General features: G+C 38.5%; 1 protein-coding gene across 2 annotated transcripts in view; it reads right to left on the bottom strand.

The window, feature by feature from the left end:
• Positions 1–538: 538 nt before the first annotated feature.
• Positions 539–21,942, bottom strand: part of LOC132148954 (serine/threonine-protein kinase WNK4-like) — a 63,879-nt gene continuing 42,475 nt past the window's right edge. The window contains exons 5-20 of one of the 2 annotated variants that reach the window (XM_059557772.1): positions 15,469–15,557; positions 12,802–13,021; positions 12,314–12,716; positions 11,098–11,300; positions 10,391–10,464; positions 9,611–9,743; positions 9,304–9,420; positions 7,950–8,111; positions 7,412–7,466; positions 7,012–7,140; positions 4,519–5,411; positions 3,822–3,927; positions 2,352–2,916; positions 1,641–1,855; positions 939–1,049; positions 539–790 (exon numbers count right to left, since the gene is read on the bottom strand). In XM_059557772.1, coding sequence (XP_059413755.1) covers positions 789–790; positions 939–1,049; positions 1,641–1,855; positions 2,352–2,916; positions 3,822–3,927; positions 4,519–5,411; positions 7,012–7,140; positions 7,412–7,466; positions 7,950–8,111; positions 9,304–9,420; positions 9,611–9,743; positions 10,391–10,464; positions 11,098–11,300; positions 12,314–12,716; positions 12,802–13,021; positions 15,469–15,557 — 3,477 coding nt within the window. In that variant the 3' untranslated portion in view covers positions 539–788. Of the gene's footprint in view, positions 808–938; positions 1,050–1,640; positions 1,856–2,351; positions 2,917–3,821; positions 3,928–4,518; positions 5,412–7,011; positions 7,141–7,411; positions 7,467–7,949; positions 8,112–9,303; positions 9,421–9,610; positions 9,744–10,390; positions 10,465–11,097; positions 11,301–12,313; positions 12,717–12,801; positions 13,022–15,468; positions 15,558–21,942 lie in introns of both variants that reach the window. The other variant, XM_059557773.1, reaches the window with a different exon arrangement.

A 21,942-nucleotide genomic window follows, 5' to 3' on the forward strand; every position in this document is an offset into this window, starting at 1 on the left:
AGACCAATTTTGAGGCATCAGAGATCTGAATCATGAAAAATAAATAAAATCAATGTCAATACTGCGAGTTATGGGAGTTGAAAAAATAAATTGTGCAATTATTGAGAGTGCAAAGCATTGCAACAACAAAGTCATACATGTGTTGTAATCCATGATGAACATTTTTACAATTTGTCAGATATGTACATGATACTGTTTTATTTAAAAGCAAAATTACAGTGAGGCCGAAACCTTTATAAGGACTGAATGTATTGAATTGCAATTGCAAACTGAATTTTTTTTTGTATTGTTTACAGTACTGATTCATTCAGGTATTTATGACTGCTTGCCAGTTGGAATAAAACTTAACTGAGCAGCTGATCTATAATTGACAACATTATAGAGAGCAACCACATGGACTGTCTAAGACTCCAAGTGAAAGAACTTTTGCAATTTATACATTCAACCACTAGGGGTGCTATAGCTGCAAATGAGTGGGCATTTCTCCATAAATCTGTGCTGAGCTCATTACACATCACATCTCTAAAAAAGTTTCTCTAAAAAAGTTTCATATATAAAGGCTGTGCTTCCAAGTGCCCTGTCTCTTCAGAAAGCTCACTAGGTAAGTAAATCATCCTTAGAATACTGAACAGAGGTATACTGGTTAGAAATATTCACATCACAGTCTGTGAAGAACACACACTCCTTTCCTGACATCACAAACATGTGCTCACACACATCAGCAGTCGCATGAAGAAGCAATGGTGTCACTTCAGTCCATAAGCAGAGCAGGACAAAGGCCAAAGGGCTCCTTAAAAAAATAAATCACTGTCGGAAAGATAAAAAGCAAGGTCAGTGCATGTAACATTCCTCTCTTGTGTATCCTATTAGCAGGGGGTAAAGAACAAACCAAAACAAGTTAAGAATGTACAGAAAAGCAGTAATCAATAAAAGCAAACAGAAGGTATCACTCACAATTCTTGGATATTCAGAGGCAAAGGACACTCCTTTACCGCTCCTTTCCTGTGAGCCGCTGCTGCTGCCGCTCACCGAGTTCTTACGCATGATACCTGAAGGTGTGTTTGTGGAAATAACATTAACACATATATATGAGTCTATTACTTTGTTATACATCACAAAGTAACATTAATAAAAGTTGTACTTCGCAAAAAATGCATGCACACAGATCATTAAATGCACACAGCAACTCACTTTGAGGTGCTCTTAAACACTGAGTGTTTTTAAAGGGCCATAACACATATTGCTATCCCTTTGAGTGAAATAAATGTAAAATATGTGGAAATGCTAAAAAAGAAAATGTCGGGCAATAAAAAGTCTAATATTTGCTGATGGTAGGACCATTACAAAAAAATATACATATAATTTATAATCACATAACTAATTATGGCCACTGAAAGTTTAAAAGCAGATGACATTCTCAAGACCTCTTATGTTTCAACCTCGTCAATAACTTGACTTAATTTTGACATGTATCACCCAGTTTTCATGATCCAATCAATTCCAAATACAGAGATACAATTAAGTCCCTACCTAGACATATTGTTTCTTGTTTTATCCTGTTTCAGTACAAAATAGGTTATGAACGCATTTCCAAGTTGAAATATTTTTTTTTTAAAGCAGTAAAAGCTTTGTAACCTCACCTATGGTACCTGTAGGGGGCAGTAAGTCCAGTCTCTGCAGGCTATTTTGGCGAGAGCTTGGGTACCCTCCGCTTTTAGACAGACGACGTTGGCGGCTGGACAGCATGGCCGCTGGAGACACGATTCCCGGAGGGGGCACTTTACCCATCCGTTTGTAGAGTTCCTCGATCTCTTGCTTTTGAGAGGACTGGAGAGCCTGAACCTCTGCCACATGTCTGAGAATGACAGGAAGTCAAAACATCAGGTGACACTTAATCTCAAAATAATGTAAACACATTTAGTTAATACACAACTGGTTTATCAGTCCAGGAATTTAATAAAAAAAATGTTGCTAATTTAGGTTTAGGTTAATGATAAACTGGTAGATCTCATTCAGCAATATATCATAGGATATAGTCTGTGAAAGTGCTATTCTGATTTTCTGTAGTTTTGCACTGTTATCAGATATTCCCACACTGCAGACAGCATAATTGAAAACTTTTCACAGCACTGAACATTTTCGGACATGTTAGGTCAAAAACTGTTTAGGATTAAATCTATAATGGACACTGATGGTTAGGGTCTAAACTATAAGAGATACCGTAGCTGCTTATCATGTTTTAGACTTTATGCTTCGGCACACTGCTAGAAAGCACTTCATAAAATGTACAGGGATTTGCTGGAATTTGCAATGGTACAACAAGCAACACACACAACATACTACAGGTTCACCTCTCTCTGAGTTCCTGTAGCTCCTCATACATCCCCTCGTCTTCACTCTCTGTCTCGTCGCTGCTAGCGTACGATGCACTGCGTGTGTAACTCATCCACGGCTGATTTAGACTGAACTGAGGACTCCCGGCTGGACTTTCCAGCAAACTTACACTTATTCTCCTCAGCCTCCTTTCTGTCTCCTCCTCCACCTCCTCCCCTTCTTCACCTCTACGTCCCTCATCTGGTTCTACAACTTCTCTGTCCAGTGTTTTAGTTCCTCCAGTCCACAAGGGGGCGCTGTCTGTGCAGCACAAATCCACACTAGGGGGTTTGATAAGTGGAGGGGACTCATTCGGAGAGCTGTGACTGGTTTCTGATTCCGCCTCTATGTCTGTGCTGCTGTCTGATTGGCTGTTGTGTGCAGGGGGCGTGGCTTGAGGATCTGTTATAGGGCATGTTTGGGTCAGTATGAATGTGGGCTTAACTGTAGGGGTGAGAGTTGGCGTCAGGCTGGGAGCTGGAAGAGGGAGTTCCTTGCTTGGACTGACTTTGAACCGTCCCACTGTAACAATAGACTTTTTCTCTGTGGACAAGGAGACAAGAGATTTTTTTTTTCTGAACTTAACAGCAAAACAATACAAAAACAACAACAGGTTTGTACATTTTCTAAACAAAATATGAGTGGTAAAACTAACTGAAAAACTAACTGTGCAATCTGCTTAGTATGCAATGAGCCTTTACAGTCAACAGATGGCAGCTGTGTATTTTCATTTTAGCCCTTCACCAGACAAATTGACATTATAGGAACTGAGGTTGAGTTGGACACTACATCGAAACAGACCTGAGCAGAATATTGCAATAAAATCAACATTATGACTTTAACAATCATCATTTTATCACAACCAGATGATACTCTGCTGGTGGAACAGGGCATGTTTATTTTCAGCAAGACAGCAAAAATGCTGTTTACCTTTAGATTACACTATCATTCAAAGTTACTTCAAAAATGTTTTAAGTTTCTTATGCTTATCAAGGCTGCATTTATTTGATCAAAAATACAATAAAAACAGTCATATTTTTAAATGTTGTTACATCTTAAAACTGTTTTCTATTTGAATATATTCTAAAATGTAATTCATTCCTGTGATGGCAAAGCTGAATTTTCAGCAGCCATTACTCCAGTCTTCATGATTCTTCAGAAATCATTCTAATGTGTTGATCTGGTGCTCAGGTAAAAAAAATTCAAAATGCTGGAAAGCTGTGATACATTATTTTCAGGATTCTTTGGTAAATAGAAAGCTCAAAAGAACAGCGTTTGTGTTTGTGTCTGCACATGAAATACTGGACATGCATGTGCGTCTAAATTTTTTTATTCTTGCCTGGTTGTATGGCCTTCATGTACTTCTGTGTCTTTGTGTACAAGGAATATATGGTGTGTACTAGTAGTTATTGGAGTGACAGATCACAGATGGAAAGAGTGCAACTCACCTTCAGATATAGGTGAGAGTCTAGATTTGGCTGCGATGGTATTCGTTTCAGACACTGCCAGAGACATGGACAGAGTGGGGGAGGACTTTGGGATGGGTGAAGACACCTAAAATAAGTTGAAAAGCAAAAGTGTCAACCCCAGACATCCTTCTACAGGTGCTTTTTAAAACATGTAATAACAGACAACACCTACATCAAATACTGTACATGCTCAGAACAGGTTTGTCTAATTATGCTCACAAAGATGTCTGAGAGCAATGCTCCACTTCATAGTATACCCTCATATGTATATTGACATAAACACTCAAAAGCAGTTCTTGTGGCGATGCATGCCTTTGTTTAAATAGTACGTATCATTAGAAGAACAAGTATGGCATTAGAAGTGACAGTTAATAATCTAAACGTACATATTCCTATACTATAATGCGATTTTGTGAGAAACAGATCCATATCAAAATTGTTACTCATTGATTTAAACTTTAAACAGCCGAAAAAATCGATGACATCTCGTAATAAGTTTATATGTAATAATACGTTTGTGTATTTGTGAGCAGCCAGAAGATTCTGTTGTTTCATGAAAAAAAAATTATATTGGTTTGCCATGTTTGAAATGAGTGTAAATAACAATTTCCCCAGAATTTTCATATTTGAACTTTTGAAAAGTTATTTTGCATGTGTTGTTATTTCGAACACTTACAGTGTTTTGCGGGCTGGGGGATGTGGAGGATGCTGGTGAGCTTGTGCTGGATGGGGTGCAGGAGCTTGATGCTGAACTGTCTGCCCGCTCTCTGAGCTGCCCAATGGGGTTAGACTGGCTCTCTGCCAGTGGGCCACTTCTTGACCCCGCAGAAGAGCTTGGGTTTGTGGGGTTTGGGTTTATGGGCTGTTTAATCTCAGGGGCCGTGCCTGTTCTCTGCTCTCTAAGAGCAACTACTGGTGGAGATGCCTGTTCTTGAGGTTCAGGAACTGGTGCCGGAATCTGCATATAAGCATCAGGATATTGGTACATATCCATATACTGGCCACTCTGTGCCCCCTGGTGGTATGGAGCATCAGAGTTGCTCATACTCGCATGCTGAGCTGGGTACATAGGGCCATAACCTGGTTGAGGGGTCATTTGAGGGTGGAAACCTTGAGGGATGGATCCAGGGGGGATAAAGGAATGTGCAAAGTTCATAGCCATAGAAAGAACACTGGCCAGTGAAATAAAGGGCTGCTGGGCATGTGGTGGCCAGATGCCTGCAGCTTGCGGACCAGGTGGAGGGCCAACTGAAAGCGGCTGAGTGTTGGTTTCAGCTTGATGTGGCATCTCGATGGACTGCTGAACTGGTGAAATAACAGAAGAGGACGAAGAGGAGGAAAATAAGTTTGGGTTGCTGGGGACGCGGGTGAGCGGACTTGGGTTGAGGGGACTCTTGAGGGAGGCAGCATCCATTTGGTAGGGGTAGGCAAAGTGGGTGTTTTGAACATAAGGTGGTCTGGGGAGCTGAGGGGGCATGGCAGACATCTGATTTGGCAGGAGATGTGGCAGAAGTTCGGGGTGGGAGTACTGCGGGTAGTTGGTTGTAGACTGGTAGGTCTGGGAGGAACCTGAAGGAAGCAGAAATAGAAAGAAAGAAAGAAAGAAAGATTGACACACTGGGTTATCTCAATACACATTCACAATCTTGGCTGCCAAGTTGTTGTAGTGTTCATCGCTAGTAGGCGTTCCTGCTAAACTCTTCTCAATTTACATTAGTCATGTCATCAATAGTCATTGTCACCATTGATGCAACTGTAAGAGCTGGTGTGGCACTGTGGATAAAACTTAGAAACAGAAAGTAGTTGTGGGTTCAAGTCCCACAAAAAACAAACCATAACCTGCCACCATTTATGTCCTAAAATCCACGTTGTTCCATAGGGATTGTCCCTTGAGTAAAAGAGCTGTAAGTCACTTTGGATAAAATCATTGGCTATGTGGTTACTTGCTCAAGTCTGCAACTCCTGCGGAAAACTTTTGGTTGCTTTGTCACCATCTATGTGATAATTTTCAATGTTCAACTAACAATTAATTTATCAAAATAGGACCCTCTGACGTACGTTGACCTGAAAAGTCTCCATAAACATCATTGTGGCATAAAAATAAAGCCACAACTCGGGACATGACCTCACTTCTGAAGAGCTAACCACATTGGAGCATTTATCAAACTCCCTGTGTCAGTCCTCTACTTCCTATGCAGACACACTGGCGCAATGATTTGTCAACATATGTGTCTTTCAAGAAAAGAAAAAACTGGTAATCTTGAAATAGAGCTTTTACAGGCTGTGTAATACGTGTAGTTTGTTCTCTCAGGTAATGAAATCTACTGGTCCATTTTAAAGCAGCAGGTATCAAAAGCAAATCCTGAGATACGTCAATGCTGGCACTGGCGTCAAAGCTTGGTCTCCATGGGGATGAGTGTTCAGAAAGCCAATTGCAGAGTGGGATATACAAGATACAGAGTTTGTTCACATTAGCCTCAAAGCTAATGGTGTGCAGAGAGAGAAATAGGCATGGAAAAAAGCTCTCTGCAACAATGACACGAGTGAAAGAAACAAGATGAAAGAGCGAGACAGAGAGAATGTCCATTATGATGCCCTGAACACTGAACGTCCACCGAGAGACTGTACTGATGCTGCTGTGTGATAGAACATGGCACTCATTACCTGGAGAGACCAAAGATGATTGGTTCTGATAGTTGAAGCTTGGTGGTTATGTAAAAAATAAAAAAAATAAAAAGATTATGTGTAACATTGATTAGTTAATACAGCAATTGACAAACTAGTGTATTTTGAAACACCTGGGGTTCTGCAAAAGCAGAAAACACACTGAAAATGGACTATAAAGTTCTTTATCAACACAATATTTTAGAATATGATTTTATTTTTAATAGGCACAAATATCCATGTACTAAGTCTACATGATGTAACGTTTAAATATATGGTTCAGGGTTCATTCAGTTTCATGTAGATTAATTATCATTTGGATGTAAATTTGACATAAATCATCCTCACATAAATTAGATTTCAGCATGATCAAGTTTTTATGATTTATGGCCGTTCTCAGTACAAATTCTCAATGTGGTGTCATTTTAGGCTGCTTAGGAATAATATGTATTGTAAAAAGCAATACATAAATTCAAGGAGAGAGAAAGCGGTTTATTGTGTGTACCTGTAGTGTGGAAGGATTGTGAACGCAGGGGCCGGACGGGTGGATTGGCATCGGGATCAACGTAAAAGTCGGCATTCAGTGCAGGTGAGGAACCCCGGGTCACTGGCCCTATACTGGCCACAGCATAATCTGAAGGACATACACCAACAGGGTCATATCATGATGTGCACTTCTATTTTTATATTGAGCAAATGACATTTACCTTACAAAGCTTTCTGCATTTTTGATTTTCATGAAGACATTATTTAGTCCGTTTATTAAGATAATAAGATCCCTTTATTAAAGCATTGAGCATTTGTTTGTAATTATTATCTGCTGCAAAGACTTTACACATACTTTATAGGATCAGTGTTTGTGTGCACAAGTGTTCATGTGTTCTGTGTGTGTGTGTGTTTGTTACCTGGCAACGAGGAGGAGGAGTGTGTGCGAGCGAGGCCCTGTGTGTGGAGATTGGGCTGTGGGAAAAAACAGAGCACACGTTGACTTTAACACCACCGTCTAGTAAAGTGACCACGTGTGAGAAAAGATAAGAAGACAAGCACTAATAAAGTGTACAATCACACTGTAGCAGAGGACTTTCTTATTAATGACTTCAATATTGATGACTCTCTTATTACAATCATTGTAAGGAACACGGTGTGTTCGTTAACGGTTGTCTCTGACATCTGATGACATCAGAAGATTGGATTTCTGAACCACAACAGATAAAATCCCACAGTAAACAACTGAATTCCAAACCCTTGACAGACACACACATAGAAATAAAAGCTCATTTAAATGGATAGGTAGATACAGCTTTATTGTAATTGCAAAGTACAGGTACTCAGCAACAAGATGCAGTTCAGCATCTTCCAGAAGTGTGGTTAAATATGTAAATATATAATATATATAAAAAAATATAAAATTCTTTTAAAATGTTAAAAGGAGTGAATACAAACCTGTGAGGCAGACAGTGAGCCGACTCCGCTCAGATACGGCAGACGAGCAGTGAGTGGCTCCAAAGGCTCTCTCCCCATCAGGGCCTCTGCCCGGTGGATGATGTCCCTCATGCGGTGGATGAATCCCTCTCTCTCTCCAGGTAGAATAAACTCATTATGTACCTAAAAAGGGGTGCAAGGAGACAGAGAAGTTAACTGGGTTGATGAAATTTGGAGTTCTCTTGTGTGCTCTTTTGAGCAGACTTTCTTAATGAGTTCAAAGGTCTTCTTCAAAGCTACTGGAATTCAATATCGAGCAGTGATTCAGTGCAGTGAACAAAGGCATGCACTCATAATGTAGCGAAGGGAAACACTACCGCCTATATTTAAGACTCCTAAATCAAATCTCAATGCCAAGGACAGGCTGATCAAAACAACTTTTAGTCACAGCTAACATTAAGTAGCCAAAGAAAGCAGCTAACAAAAGTTATTCTTAGTATCTCTACTAAAAACCCTCTCAACCTAGATTTCACAAAAACTAATTTTAAGCCTCATGTCAATACTGAAAAAAGGTGAAAAGTTGAAAATATTTTGCTATAGCATCTTAAAACTTGCTGCTAATTGTGCGACTAAAAAACACAGAAGGGTCACAGCAGTCCTACATGGTGCATGTATCCGTAGAAAAACATTATAGCAGTGACACTAAAAAGAGAAATACGTATTCCAGTGATTTTTAGCACTAATTGCGAATGCGGTGAGTCACAAACCAGTTTTTCTCCTGTAGGCTAAAAATTTCAAAAATAGCGGACAAGTCACAATAGACACATAAGAACTGGTTTTCCACTGGTAACTGAAGATGCTACAGTACAAAATGTTTTAGATGAACAAATGGTGCATAGATTTTCCACTGTAGGTTTGATTTTGCAGAATTTGTGGAAACAGATGCTGAACCATCATCACTTCTCATGCTATAATGCAGTTCTCACAAGGAGTGTCGCCTTATCTCTGTCCTTGTGTCCTCTTGACCTCCAAAACCTACAGTTTACAGATATTTAGTGGAGTATAGTGGAGACTGGGGACAATTGTAAGTTTTAACCTTCAAAACAGACTATTTGGAAATTACAGACTTTTTTTCTTCTCAAAATTATTTAAAATGACTCTTTATATAATTATTTTATTTCATATTTTATTGTATATTTATGATCTTTTTTCAACTTATTTTATATTCTATTTTAATGTAATGTAATTTCATTACATTTCATATTTTATTTTCCATATTCATATAGAATTTTTAATATTTTTATTTCATTTTAGATATTTTAATTTAATTTAATCTTTTTTTTTTTTTTTTTTTTTGAATGTGTTACCAGCTCACCATTACTGCAGCAATGTCTTCTGGGTTGTCTCCATCCAGATCGAATTTAAATGTCACCATCTTGCTGTTATGGGTCTGTAGCTGACACTCTACAACCCGATCCACTTTATCTGACAGCTGCATGAAGAAAGACAGGTAGGGAATGATTCGAGAGCATTTATCTGTGAGTATATCACAAAAAGGCAATTGATTTTTAAATCAGTTATCCATTTTAAGAAACGTTTTCAGACTCAGTATTAGCATACTGTAAGGTCAAGAACCACGTATGGACATGTAACTAAGGCTGGTTAATTGACAGATGAGTCACCCCAGTGATGCGTAGACGTGAGCGAGCCCTCTTCCTGAGCAGCTTGGTTCCGGTGCGTTTGTTCTGACCTTTCCCTCTCTCCGAAAGACCCTCGTTTCCGTCACTCAAACCAGAGGTGACATCAGAAGCGTAGCTGTTCCGAGAGGAAGGATATAAAACACATGGTGACATTCCGACTTCCTGGATTTCACAGAACTGCACTTCACAGAATGTTCCTTTTATCAGTTTACCATTAGCACATAAAGGCCAAGTAATTTACGACAGATCTTCTAAATCAGGTTGAGTAATTGAGTAAAAAGCAACAGCGTCCTTGGTTGACCATATGCTGCTTTTGCTTTGCCTTCATCTGGCTTCCTACAGAAATGGCTTTCATGGTAAATTGCTCCCCTGAGCTAAATCATTACCATTAATGCACTTACCACTAGGCTATGTGCAGTGTATGTGTGTGTCCTTATGAGTCACACAAAAAAAGGCACCATGGGTAAACATGGCACAATGTCGGTCAGTTGGTGGGTAAGATTACAGCTCTCACAACTGGGATCAGGTCCACATTGTCTTGACGTCAAAACAAAAGCCACATCCACATGCACAGTGGGGGAGGTGTTATTTAATGAACGGTCTTGTATAGGAATGATTCTATATTCATAGCTTAACAGGTTAAGAACAGGCCAATGAATATCAGTTGCAGGACATTTAAAGTGAACATTTTTAGACAGATATCCCATGTTCAGTGTGTAGAGAGTAGTGTGTATGGACCCTGTTCATCAGAACTCAGCTTACCTGTCGACAGGAGAAGAAAAGCCACTGGTATTTCCTGACTGGGCCCTCTCTGTGTTTTGGGACACAGCAATGCTCTGTGGGAGGCAAAGGAATACAATAAGCAATGCAAATTGTGTCTCAAATGAGGTAAACCTTATTCAAATGAACATTTTATTTGATCATATAGACACATTATTATGATCATCTTTGTACTATCAGTCAGAACTGGTTTGAAATCTCACATTTGAATGTTAACATAAAATTATTATATATGTACACTACCATTCAAAAGTTTATGATAGATAGGATTTTTGAAAGAAGTCCCATTGATGGTCTCAAAGGCTGCATTTATTTGATCATAATACAGTAAAACCAGTGATAGTGTGAAATATTATTGCAAACTGAAATACGATTTTTTTTCTATTTCAATATACTTTAAACTCTAATTAATTCCTGCGATGCAAAGCTGTATTTTCAGCATCATAACTCCAGTCTTCAGTGTCACATGATCCTTAAGAAATCATTCTAAAATGCTGATTTGGTGCTCAAAAAAATGTTTTATTGGTAACAAGGTTGAAACAATTTTATTTTTTATTGAAAACTGTGGCCATTTTTTCAGGGTTCAAATGTCAAAAGAACAGCATTTATTTGAAATAGAAATCTTTTGTGACATTATAAATGCCTTTTTTGTCTCTTTTGGGTCAAACCTTTAATTGTTGCTAACCTACCGAGGGGAAACGGAGAGCTGGGATCGCTGCAGCTGGAGTGGGAGGGGCTTCAGTGGGTGGAGCTTCAATGGGCGGGGTTTCCACTCGAGGAGCTCCACTGGTAGGTTGAGGAGCTGTGGTGGGTTGGTTTGTCACAGGAACTCGAGCTTCTGAAGGTTCCTGAAGCCCAGAGGAACTGAGGTATCCATCCGTCTCACAGTCAGCTGCCATGTTAACCACAATTCAACCAAACAAGTAGAATGTTGTTTGTTAGTATACAGCTTACCGAAATTGCTAAAGTGCATAGATGCATGATCTATCAGTGGTTAGTTCCATAAAGATAGTCACTTTGTTAATATTGTCTACAACTAATTTGACCAGCTAGCAGTTAGGCAGGGAGTAATCTTAAATTAGACCAATCTACTTTTTTGTAACCCGACTTAAAAAAAATTACAAAAATTATGACCAGTCTTAAAGGTTTTTTTTATTTTATTTTATTTATTTTTTTTATGAAGAACTTTTTAAGACTAGTCTAAGCAGTTTATGAAATTGGCCACAGGTTATACAATGACTTTCATGGAGGTTGACTATTTTAAAGAAATTTCAAATTTAGTTTTTCTACAGGACCTTGAGTACACTAAAGTTGTTGTAATATACACTACTGTTCAAAAGTTTAATGTCAGTGAAATTCTCAAAAATAATTATATTAGGCTCACCAAGGATGCATTTATTTGATTTTAAAACAACTGTGAAAACTTAAATTTTGTGAACTAAATTATCTGTCATGAAAATGTTATTGTAATTATTAATTTAATTACATGTGAATTACGTGTCCCCTCAGAAATCACTCTACCATAATGACTTGGTGCTCAGGAAACATTTTTATTATTATTAATGTTAAAAAAACAGCTGTGCTGCTATTAATATATTTTGTTGAAACAAAAGTTCAGTTATGGCATTGAAAAATATGCATTGATGAACCGTTCACAAGAAGATCTATTATGTGCATCTAGAAAATATAGAAGGCAGGGCTGTACAGTCCTGCTACTGGAGGGTCACCTTCTTGCAGAGTTCAGCTCCAACTTGCCCCAGCACACCTGTCTTGTAAAGGTGTGTTTACTTTGGAGCAAAACTTTGCAGGATAGTGGCCCTCCAGGAGCAGGTTTGGACACCTCTGAGAAAGGGTGAAGTTCCATTCCATGCTGAATTTGATATACACAAGAGCACACAAACTTACACGTTACTGATGAGTAGCTGGCGTGACGTATGTTGAAATGCTGTTGCTGGTCTGCGTCTGGCTCCTCGGGTTCAGTGGCGAAGCTGGCATTAAAGCCAGAGTCCAGAGATTCGTTTGCAGACAGGGAAATGGGGCCTGACACTGTGACAGTGGGCGGAGCTTGAGTAGGGGTGGATATGGGCATCTCTACAGGAGGCTTAAGTGTAGGTGGGTTAGAAACTGAAGGTTCGGCTTCAAGACTAGGTTCGGGTTCCTCCTCAATCACCTCCTCTTTTTGCTGCCTCTGGGTCTCTTCTGCCTGTCGACGGAGCTTTTCTCGTTGACGCTTGATGGCGGTGACACGGTCACGGATGGCTTTGGCCACCAGTTTGTAGTCTGCCTCACAGACGAATCCAAGAACAACCTGAAGGATAAGTATTAGTTATCTGTTCAGGAATCGCACAGAAATAAATAAAAAAAATCCATCAAAACAAGATTTTCGATCTCACCATCTCCTGAGCCACTTCTTCTGGGACGTCCTTGTAGAGTTCAAACAGGAACTCAATGGCGTTGTTGTCTTTATATTTGCCATGGAGCTTCTTTGTGTCATCCATTCGAAGCCAGAGTTTAAGGCCAGACTTCACCATGTCATCCTCCTCAGCCAGTTCGACATGGACACCATTATTCTCCTGGAAGAAGGTGTGCTCTAACAGGTCCTGGATAGTGTACCTAAACAAGACAACAAGAAAACACATAAAATCATATACTTCCTTCTGGGTTTAACAAAAGCACCTCAAGGTTCGGCTGGTTAGCATGATCTAGTTAGCCCCTACTGGTGCTGCAGATGTTGTAACTACACTATCTGACTGCAAAAAAAAACAAAAACATATTTTTCCACTAGAAGCAATTGAAAATAAGCTCTGTATTTTCACCAAATATTTATTCTTACAAGTGACATACAATTGACAAATATTAATTACTATCCTAAATTAGCTATCTTAAGCTGTTTTGATGAATGCTGTTTACATAAGCTATTGCTTTTAATAAATGCTAATTTACTAGGGGTGTAACGGTACGCAAAAATCATGGTTCGGTGCGTACCTCGGTTTTAAAGTCACGGTTCGGTTCATTTTCGGTACAGTAAGGGAAATAAATGCAAACATTAAACTGCAGGTTGTTTATTACTATAAACTTTTTTTAACAATTTGTTTACAATTTGTATTTTTTTAAAAATACTTTTTAATAAAATATATATAAAATAAAAAAGAATAAAAAATACAATACTGCTGCAAAGTTCTCCACTAAATAAAATAATCTCAGTCTCAAGCAAATATCATATAATAAAATATAGCCTAATGAAAAAGATAAATAAATAACTATGATTACAGTGCAGCATTACCAATCCCAGCTTGTAGGCCTGCTCATATTTAAAAAAATATATATAACTTTTCCAAAGTGTAAAGTGCAGCATCAACAGTTTCAGTTTTTAGACCTGCTCAGATTTCGTTATTGCGTTGGACCGTTCAGAATTAAGAGCAAAGGTCTGTTTAAATGCCGACGGGAGCTGCGTTTGAATTACAATCGTTTTTTTCCTAGTTGTAGTGATGTTCACACTCGCGTGATGCCTTTTGAAAACCTTAGGCCGGTGACACACTGGCATATTGCACCTGTCAAACAGTCTATTTTGCCGTCAATACTGTTAACGGTGTCCTTTATCAGTAGGCTTTATATTTATGCTCAACATGAAGTATAGATAATGTTGTCGTGAAGACAAGATCCTGGTCTGTCGGCGGTCTCCCTCTATGTCACCTACAAAAGGAGCAGCACGCCAGCGCTGCGTCAGGCACGATTCTGGTGTGTAAAGACACAGAAAAAGCGAAGCAGGTGTCACGCAACTGACCAACAGCAGAAACGCCACGCTCACGCCATGCAGCCAGTGTGTCACCGGCCTTAGAATCAGTTGCAGGGCGGGATTTGTGCTGAAAGCGAAGACTTCCGCCACTTAATATGTTCGTTTGTAAACACGAAAATGTATATGTAAATGTACACACGTGCACCGTACCGAAAGCCCTGTACCAAAACGGTCCGGTACGAATACACGTACCGTTACATCCCTATAATTTACCAATTTTTATGCTAATTTACAACCAGATTTCCTTGTTGCTAAGACTACAATGTATCCTTGAATCACATAACAATAATAAAGTAAAATCTTAGCGAAATAAGGTCTCACATCTTTTGGTAGATGAACTGTCCTGAGTTCTTAATGTTATTGAGAGTAAGGACGTTCATCCACAAAAAACTGGAGTCTCAACAATATTAATCATCAGAATTACCTGCTGCTGGATGGAGTGAGTCATTACTAGTGGCTAGTGACCAAACGTTTTACATAATCGCTGGATTACATATTTAATAGGCAATTTTCCAGGCAGAAATGTGTTATGTTGAATTGATTACATGATTATGTGGATATTTTGGGTAGAACAAAAGTGGTGTGATTGAGTGATTACAAGTGGAGAACAGGATGGTTACTGGCAGAAACTGTTGGATATGTTTTTTAGTATAAAAGTGAAAAAAGCTAACAATTAATATACTTACATTTCTTTTAATATGTTTCAAGCATATCATTGTAAATAAAAAGACATTTCACCCAATATCTGTGTGCACTTCTGGTTTATTGTTATGTTAGAGTGCCATGATGTTAGCTTAACAACATGCTAATGCTAAACTTTATTTTGAGTCATGATTTGTGCTTTTTGTGTAACTGCCTAAGTAGTTGAATTGGTCACTTGGTCACCCTCTGATATCACAGAGCTCATGACTAACAACACAGAGGAGGAAGTTTATGCCCTAGTACCATTGGAAAATCTGAAGTGTTTATGTCGGCTTCTTTGACACTGTTGATTCTGTAACCATGTGTCACCTGTCAATGTAGGACGGAACAGAAATATCAGCCAGTGCAGCTGGATAACAAAAATAGTGGTGTCCATTGACCCTCTGAGGAGTTGTCTAAATGTCAAAAGGACAAGAATCTAGGTATTGTTGTTTTAATATGCACGCAGTAAAAACCTGTCTGCCCGGTGTTAAAGCATTATGCTGACTGCTGGGCCATATACAGTACAAGCCTTTGCAGTTCTTTGGTTACAGATGAACGCCCTTGTAAACATTATAGTTACCTTTCGTCTTTGTTCATCCGGATGCATCCCTCAATGATCTCTTTCAGTTCAGGGACTTTCACTTTGTAAAAACTGTCTGGCTTCATACCCTGAAAAAGAGCGAGAGACAGAGAGGAGGGAGGTTTGGGGGAGAAGAAAGGGTCAAGGAAGAGAAAATTCACTTTAGATAATGGAAATCTCAATTACATTGATGGACGGCATGGGTGGAAAAAGATCAGGAGGGGAGTCAACACTACAATGGGAAAAACTATTTCCGGTGTTTACGTTTGTTAAGTGGGCTGACTAACAAAAAAAAAACAAATCAACCCATCTTTACACAAAACTAAGAGATCTCTTCATGTTTATCATGAATGTTACACTTAGTTACAGTAAGAGGTTAGTAGATCAGGCCAGACCACATCAAAAGTCATAGGGGCAGAAATCCTGTTTGAAGAGTACAGTAATCTCCAAACTGTGAATGCAGTGTTGTATGTACATACTGATGGTATTTACTGATGGTGTTCCATTTCTAGGCACTCAAATGAGGAAGTTACCAATCAATTTTAACATTATTTGCAGATACAATACACAGATATTTGATTCTGTCACACAAAAAAGAATTGCATAGCATGCGCCTCATATTTTGCCAATATTTGGTCCTCACAAACATAGTCAAATTAGAAATCGTCTACACTGCATGTTTCAGGGGTATTAAATATTCAATTACCACTGGTTCATATGCATAAACCTTAAAATACGACATTTAAATTATGAATAATTTGTGTGAGCCCAAAATCTACTTAAAATGCTAAAATATCTAATTAATGAATCAATTGGTGCAATATTGTTAAAATAAACAGCACTCCTTTTTCTTGCTTAAGGCACATAATGGCAAGAATCTTGTAAATGTATTCAAAAAATACTGAACTGCATTGTTGTTAATCACAATGAATCAAATTATGAGCTGAATCAAACAAAAACATTTGCAAAAATGCTTTGGACTATGCTTTGGAGTTGAAAAAGCCTTAAATCCATACAATAGAAAAACAAAGTTGAATGTGTGTTAATGTAACTCAGTAATGTTACAGACAAGGCTTGCCGGTTTAACCTTCAGTGTTTCATTGTTGTTGAAGCTTCAGTCTCTGTTTGGCTTCATAATGGCTGTATAGACATAGTGTAAGATAATCTCTGAAGCAACTTGCCAGGGACATTTTTTTTTCATTAACATAGACGTCAAGGTTCAGCAAAAAAATAAATAAAAACCAATGATGAATATAATACAGTCAGCAATGATTAAATATATGTTCTGGGTTCAAATTTTTTTTATCTTAATTGATAGAGTCCCTCAGTTTGCAAAAACAATAAAATCTACTGTACTTAACACTAGTAGAAGTCTAAAGGATGCTTTGGCCATATAAAACTGTAAGCAGTTTTTTTTATATATATATATATATACAGTGCATATTTAGTCAACAGAACACATCACGCCAGTAGTACGTTCAGTCCTTCTGGGCTAAACAGACCATGTCATCAGTGATATCTGTGGGGCATCTAATAACAGGGAACAAACGCCATATTGTGGAAAAACATCAATCCCACAAGACGTGCTTTGTGGAACATGGTTTGGTTGCCTGTTTCCACACTCAACTGGATTTTACGAGCCTTGTGAAGAAAAGTTTCCGCAACTGGGCATAATAAACACTCAAAAACACACTTGTTACATTCCGTGTTTGTTTATATAATAGTGTTGGTTGTTACGCACTGCTGTATGCTCTTTCTCTGTCTCTCCGTGTGTTACCGCTGCTCAACCAGGTGCGGAGGAGAGAAAGGTGATCACTCACACCTGCCACTCATTACTGTGCAGAGGCTGCAAGCTCAAAAAGCTGTTCAACATGCATACCACATTGAAGCTTGACTTTCAGAGTGCTGTACCTCTTGCCTGCCCCGTGTTGTTCTCATAGTGGTGTCAGAGATTGATATTGTGTAAAACTTACTGAAGTAATGGCTTATTGTAGCCTTTTGAATAAGTAATTAGCGTTGTTGCTGTGCCAAGTGTTTCTCTGTGTTGGAAGCCGTAGGGAAGTGGGTACCATTTTGTTTCTGTGCCTCTTTTTATCTTGTTTTTGGTTAGTGTACATTTCTGTTGTTATTTTTTTCTTTTGTTTTGTCAGTTTGGACAGTTTTACTCCTTAACTAGTCAGAGGGTCCTTTTGTTTGTTGGTTTGGGCTTTCCCCATTCTGAAGTCCATTTTACTTCCTATTCCACTTTGCCGTTTGGGAATCTTGTAAATAAAAAAACTTGATTTTGGAACTTAACGTGTCTTTTGTTCTGGGCAGGGGACTGGTACTCCCTCACCCCAACCAAATTTGTTTACTTTCCTGTTACTTCACCCTAGACCCTTACATCTGGTACATAACACACTTATAAAAATGACTACCGTATTTTCCGCACTATAAGGCGCACTTAAAAGCCTTTAATTTTCTCAAAAAGCGATAGTGCGCCTTATAATTCCGGAGTGCCTTATATATGGATAAAGGCGCTCTGTCAAAATGTTTACATTACCTTTAGCACAGCTCCATCCAGTGCGCATTATAGTGCAGAAAATACGGTACAAAGAACACTATACTGAATTTGAAATAAAAGCGGTTGTTTACACTGGACTGTGCTGTACACTCAAAGATCGTCATTTTCTTTTCCACTTAATTGATGAGAAATCCAGTTCTGGAATTCAAGGAAATGCTCTTTTCACAGTCCATCTACTTTAAGAAGAAAAGCTAAATTAAATCAAGCTCTGAGGCAGCTGAATCCACATTGTAAAACAGATGAGGTGAAAATCACAAAATTGTGATACTGAGGACATTTTTTGCTGCATTATACCCACTTCAGAACCTACTGATGCAAGGTAAATGTCCTCACTACAGTGATACTTAAATGGATAGTCACCCCCAGGGCATCTAATATGTAGGTGACTTTGTTTGTTTATTAGAACACAGACTGAAATTAAGTCAAACTGATGCGGTCTACCTCTCTTATAATGTAAGTGGATGGGAATTACGGCTAAAACATACAATAAAAAAAAAAGACACAAAACCAAATTAAACCCTGCGGCTCGTGACGATACATTGATGTGTAAAGATACAAAACAATCGGTCTGTGCAAGAAACTGAACTATATTTATACAATTTTTTTTTAACTCTCTGATTGACCCAATTTCCGAACTGTTAGAACTCTCCTATGCGCTTATTAGGAGAGTTCTAACAGTTTGGACATTGCTTGAACCAGAGGTAAAAAATTATATAAGTACTGTTCAGTTTCTTGCACAGACCGATCATTTTGTGTCTTTACACATCAATGTATCGTCACAAGCAGCAGGGTTTAATTTGTTTTTTTATGTGTATTTTTTTATTGTATGTTTTAGCTGTGATTCCCATCCAGTTACATTATAAGAGAGATAGACTGCATCGGTTTCACTTAAAAATCTCTGTTCGTGTTTTACTGAAAAAACAAAGTCACCTACAACTTGGATGCCTTGGGGGTAAGCAGATAAACATCAAACTTTCATTTTTGGGTGAACTATCCCTTTAAGCACATAAAATGAAGACTATAGTGTCTGAAACTGAAGTGTGTGAGTATATGTATGCCATAAATGGTTTTAAATTCTTCACATCATCACTTAAAACAGTGTTCTTGGCCTAAAATCCTCATGAAGGAAAGCCATGATGTACCTTCAGTTTTCTACCAGCCAGGCCTGGTGCCATACACACATTGCAAAAGGCATTATGGACAAGATCAATGCTGCTGTTGGGCAGAACATTTTTGTGGCAACCTCAATGTTCTGAGCTGAGTTGACGTAACCATGTATGCTTTGGTATTGCTTGTTCAGATAATAGGCCCATTGAAAGGCTGAGATGGAAAGAAAACAGAAAATACACAACAGAGGTGCAATTCAGTGTAAAGGGGGTGGAGCGGCCTAAAGTTTTTTTTTTACCCCTGAAAACTGTTTCTGTACAAGGTACTGGGCAAAACTGATCTCACAGGCTTTCAACATGGGTTCAAGAGGCAGTTGAAAACTGTTTCTGTACAAGGCACTGGGCAAAACTGATCTCACAGGCTTTCAACATGGGTTCAAGAGGCAGTTGAAAGGGATTCGTTGAATGATTTTTCTCTGGTCAGGCGCCTCTTGATGATATCAGGCTTTTGAGGAGACCTCTTGAGACCATGAAGCAAAGAACCAAATGCCCATTTATGTTTGTTTCACACAACGTTAATCATCTCTTTTCCTCTCCCTTTGAAAAAAAATACACCTACACCAGCATTAGGTCTCTCAGCCTGTTCAAGCTGGTCAGGTTTACTGGTTTTCAAGGGGTTTGGGGTCAAGCTAAGAGACCAGCTAGATGAGCTAAAGACTAGACTGACCTGACTAAGAGACCAGGTAGGATTAAACCAGCTAAAACCAGCAAACATTTACAGTGCTGCTACAAGAAACATCTGAAATAAAAAATATATAATTTCTGCTCTGCATCTTCTAATCTTTTTCTCCTTCATTGCCAATGCCTTGAAGAATGATCATTACCTTACATTTACGCAAGATGCTCAACATTACAACCAGCTGAAAGAGCTGCAGCAATTACGTGCTGGTGGTTTGAAACCAGATTTCATCTCTCTACATAATGTTTGTTGTCAATAATCTTCATTTCATTTCAACTGTCTCACTTGAGCGTTCTGCCAACATAAGGAATTTGTTTAGTTAAACATCTGATACTTTTAAGAAAAATAAAACAAAATTCCATTTAGGACTTGGGAGCTATCAAAGAGTAAACGCTGAGCATTCTGAATTTCTGCCAGGTCTATCTGAAAGGCTTTTTTCACTCTTAGTACAAAAACATCAAAGTAGATATGAAACGACCTTTTCCCCAAGTAGTGCAGACAGATATGCCAGCCTTTCTAGCTGTCAACATAAACAAGCCACTTGTTTGTGTACCAACCTGGAAGCTTCACGAACAAGCTGTGCTGAACTCCAAATCATGAATGTACTCACACATGACCATACCACCCAACAAATGTGTCCGCAGAAGCCAAGTGTCAAATGGGAAAGTAGTTTATGGCTAATGTTGTCTCGTAAAAACTGTGATGAGGTTGATTATCTTGCTAAATCTTTGTTCATTTAACAGGCAAGATTCATTACAGGGTTTACACTCACACAAAGCCCATAAATCATCCTGAAAGCTTTTGATTTTAGTGAAAAGGCAGGGCTAATTTTCTCTGTGTCTCAGTTAAGTGACCACAGTCATCGCGTCACGCTTGATGGAAAGGCTTTTCATCTCCAATGTGTGTTTAACAGGTAAGCAGCATGGGGTGAATAGGAAGAAAAATAAGAAAAATAGCAAAGTTACATGTTTCATGCACATCATGTGTGGTTCAGTGTTTTTCAACATGAAAGCAGTGTTATTTTATGAAAACAGCTGTCAGAACGGTTTAAGCCGTCCTGATGGTTCTTACAGCGATAGCTCGCTCAAAAATTCTGCCATCATTTACTCAGCCTTATGTCACTTTAAAGCTGTATGACTTTTTGCTTTTATTGAACTCGAAGAAGATATTTTTATCTATATATTTACAATGTATAGTTACAACTAAACAACATTTGGACATCAGTGATTAAAAAGTTAACGTATTCTTCAATATTTCTTCTTTTGTGTTTTATGGAAGAAAGAAAGTCAGATAAATACAGGTTTGTTACTTCCTGATTCAATCTACTCATTTCATCAGTACATTACCAAGGAATCGGGCCTGTATAAGTTGAGCTAATGTAGTAAGACCACATGCTTTAGTGTCATCACTGGCTCCGCAAAGACTAACAGACATAATTAACGTCTGTTTCCCTCTGGTTCTGCATGTCACTCAATCCACTGTGAATACAGTGAAGGTCAAATCTTAATACAATCAGGAGCACTGGTTCCTTGGAAAAACATTATATTCCATGAACATTGAATATAATGACATTTCATCAAATCTTTTATCTGTGTTTGTGTGTAGGCAGACGAGGAGACAGTCTTCATATTGCTGTGTGCCTAGTCTTATTATAACACGTCTGAGATGCAGAGGTTTCACACAATCTTTTGCCCTCCCAACAACATTTAAGTTTGGTCCTAATGCCTCCACAACCTTGCGAGAACAGATCTGTCCCCATGGAAATGCAAGACCCAGATTCAAGTCTAGGAGAGACTTACTGTATTACACGTAATTAGCTTGAGCCGTGACTACAACAACATTGCGTTACTGGTACAAGTGAAATTTACTTTAGATAAACTGAACAACACAGACCATTGACACATACACACACACAATACTGCTGATAATATATAGGACATCTATCAGTAATCCGAACAAAAATTACCAAACTAAAATTGGATGAAAAGAATTAGAATTGTAAAAAAAACAATGACTTTCAAGGTGTCAGGGTCTTACATTTCAGAAATCAGTCACAAGACGCTTCC

This window comes from Carassius carassius, chromosome 9 (assembly GCF_963082965.1).
Source record: "Carassius carassius chromosome 9, fCarCar2.1, whole genome shotgun sequence".
Classification (NCBI taxonomy): domain Eukaryota; kingdom Metazoa; phylum Chordata; class Actinopteri; order Cypriniformes; family Cyprinidae; genus Carassius; species Carassius carassius.